Below are 861 nucleotides of genomic sequence, written 5' to 3' on the forward strand. Positions count from 1 at the left end.
ACCCCCCACCCCCCCATGCAAAGGGAAATTAAGGACCCATTAAGGAGTGATGCCTGTGTTAAAGTAGAGCCTACCTTCTGTGGTGCATTGATGACTCCAAGACTGTATCCATACTGCAGGGACCCTAGAGTTGCTGTAAACACTGCCAGTGCCAAAGTACATGTCATCTGTTGCAAGAGCCAAAGGTAATGTGGTTAGGACACACACACACACACACGTATGCATGAACAAACACACAATTTAACATGAATATATGCATAAGTAAGTACAAGAAAGTGTAAACAGTCTCAACTGTACCCCTATAGCACACAGTCACAATTTAAAGTACATTCCACATCATCAGTGAATTTATTTGTGTACTACTATAAGGATACTTATATATAAAAGATACATTAGAAAAGTTAAAAATCATTTTATATGTGCTACACGTACATTTAAACTGAGATCTTGTGGCAGTCACATCATGACAAGCGTCTATGAAAAATGACCGTACAATTGCACAACATTTCAAGCCTTTATTTGTTTCAATTTTGATGATTATGGATTAAAGACAAAAAAAACCCAAATCCAGTATTTCACAAAATTAGAATATTATGACAAAGTTCAACATTGTAGGCTCCCTGTGTCCCAATCTAGTCAGCTAATTAATGCAAAACACCTGCAAAGGTTTCCTCAGCCTTGAAATTGTCTCAGTCTGGCTTAGTAGGCTTCAGAATCATGGGGAAGACTGCTGACTTGACGGTTGTGCAGACGACCATCATTGACACCCTCCATAAGGAGGAAAAGTCTCAAAAGGCAATTGCAAAAGAAGCTGGATGCTCACAGAACGCAGTATCAAAGTATATTAACAGAGTGTTAAGA

At 38.8% G+C, this 861-nt stretch overlaps 1 protein-coding gene across 1 annotated transcript in view; it reads right to left on the reverse strand.

Annotated features, from left to right (window-relative positions):
* Nucleotides 1-861, reverse strand: part of slc2a2 (solute carrier family 2 member 2) — a 6,069-nt gene that overhangs the window by 3,995 nt on the left and 1,213 nt on the right. Inside the window, exon 2 of the mRNA XM_020616642.1 lies at nucleotides 75-167. Coding sequence (XP_020472298.1) covers nucleotides 75-167 — 93 coding nt within the window. The remainder of the gene's footprint in view (nucleotides 1-74; nucleotides 168-861) is intronic.

This window comes from Monopterus albus, unplaced genomic scaffold (assembly GCF_001952655.1).
Source record: "Monopterus albus unplaced genomic scaffold, M_albus_1.0 scaffold176.1, whole genome shotgun sequence".
NCBI classification, from domain to species: Eukaryota; Metazoa; Chordata; class Actinopteri; order Synbranchiformes; family Synbranchidae; genus Monopterus; species Monopterus albus.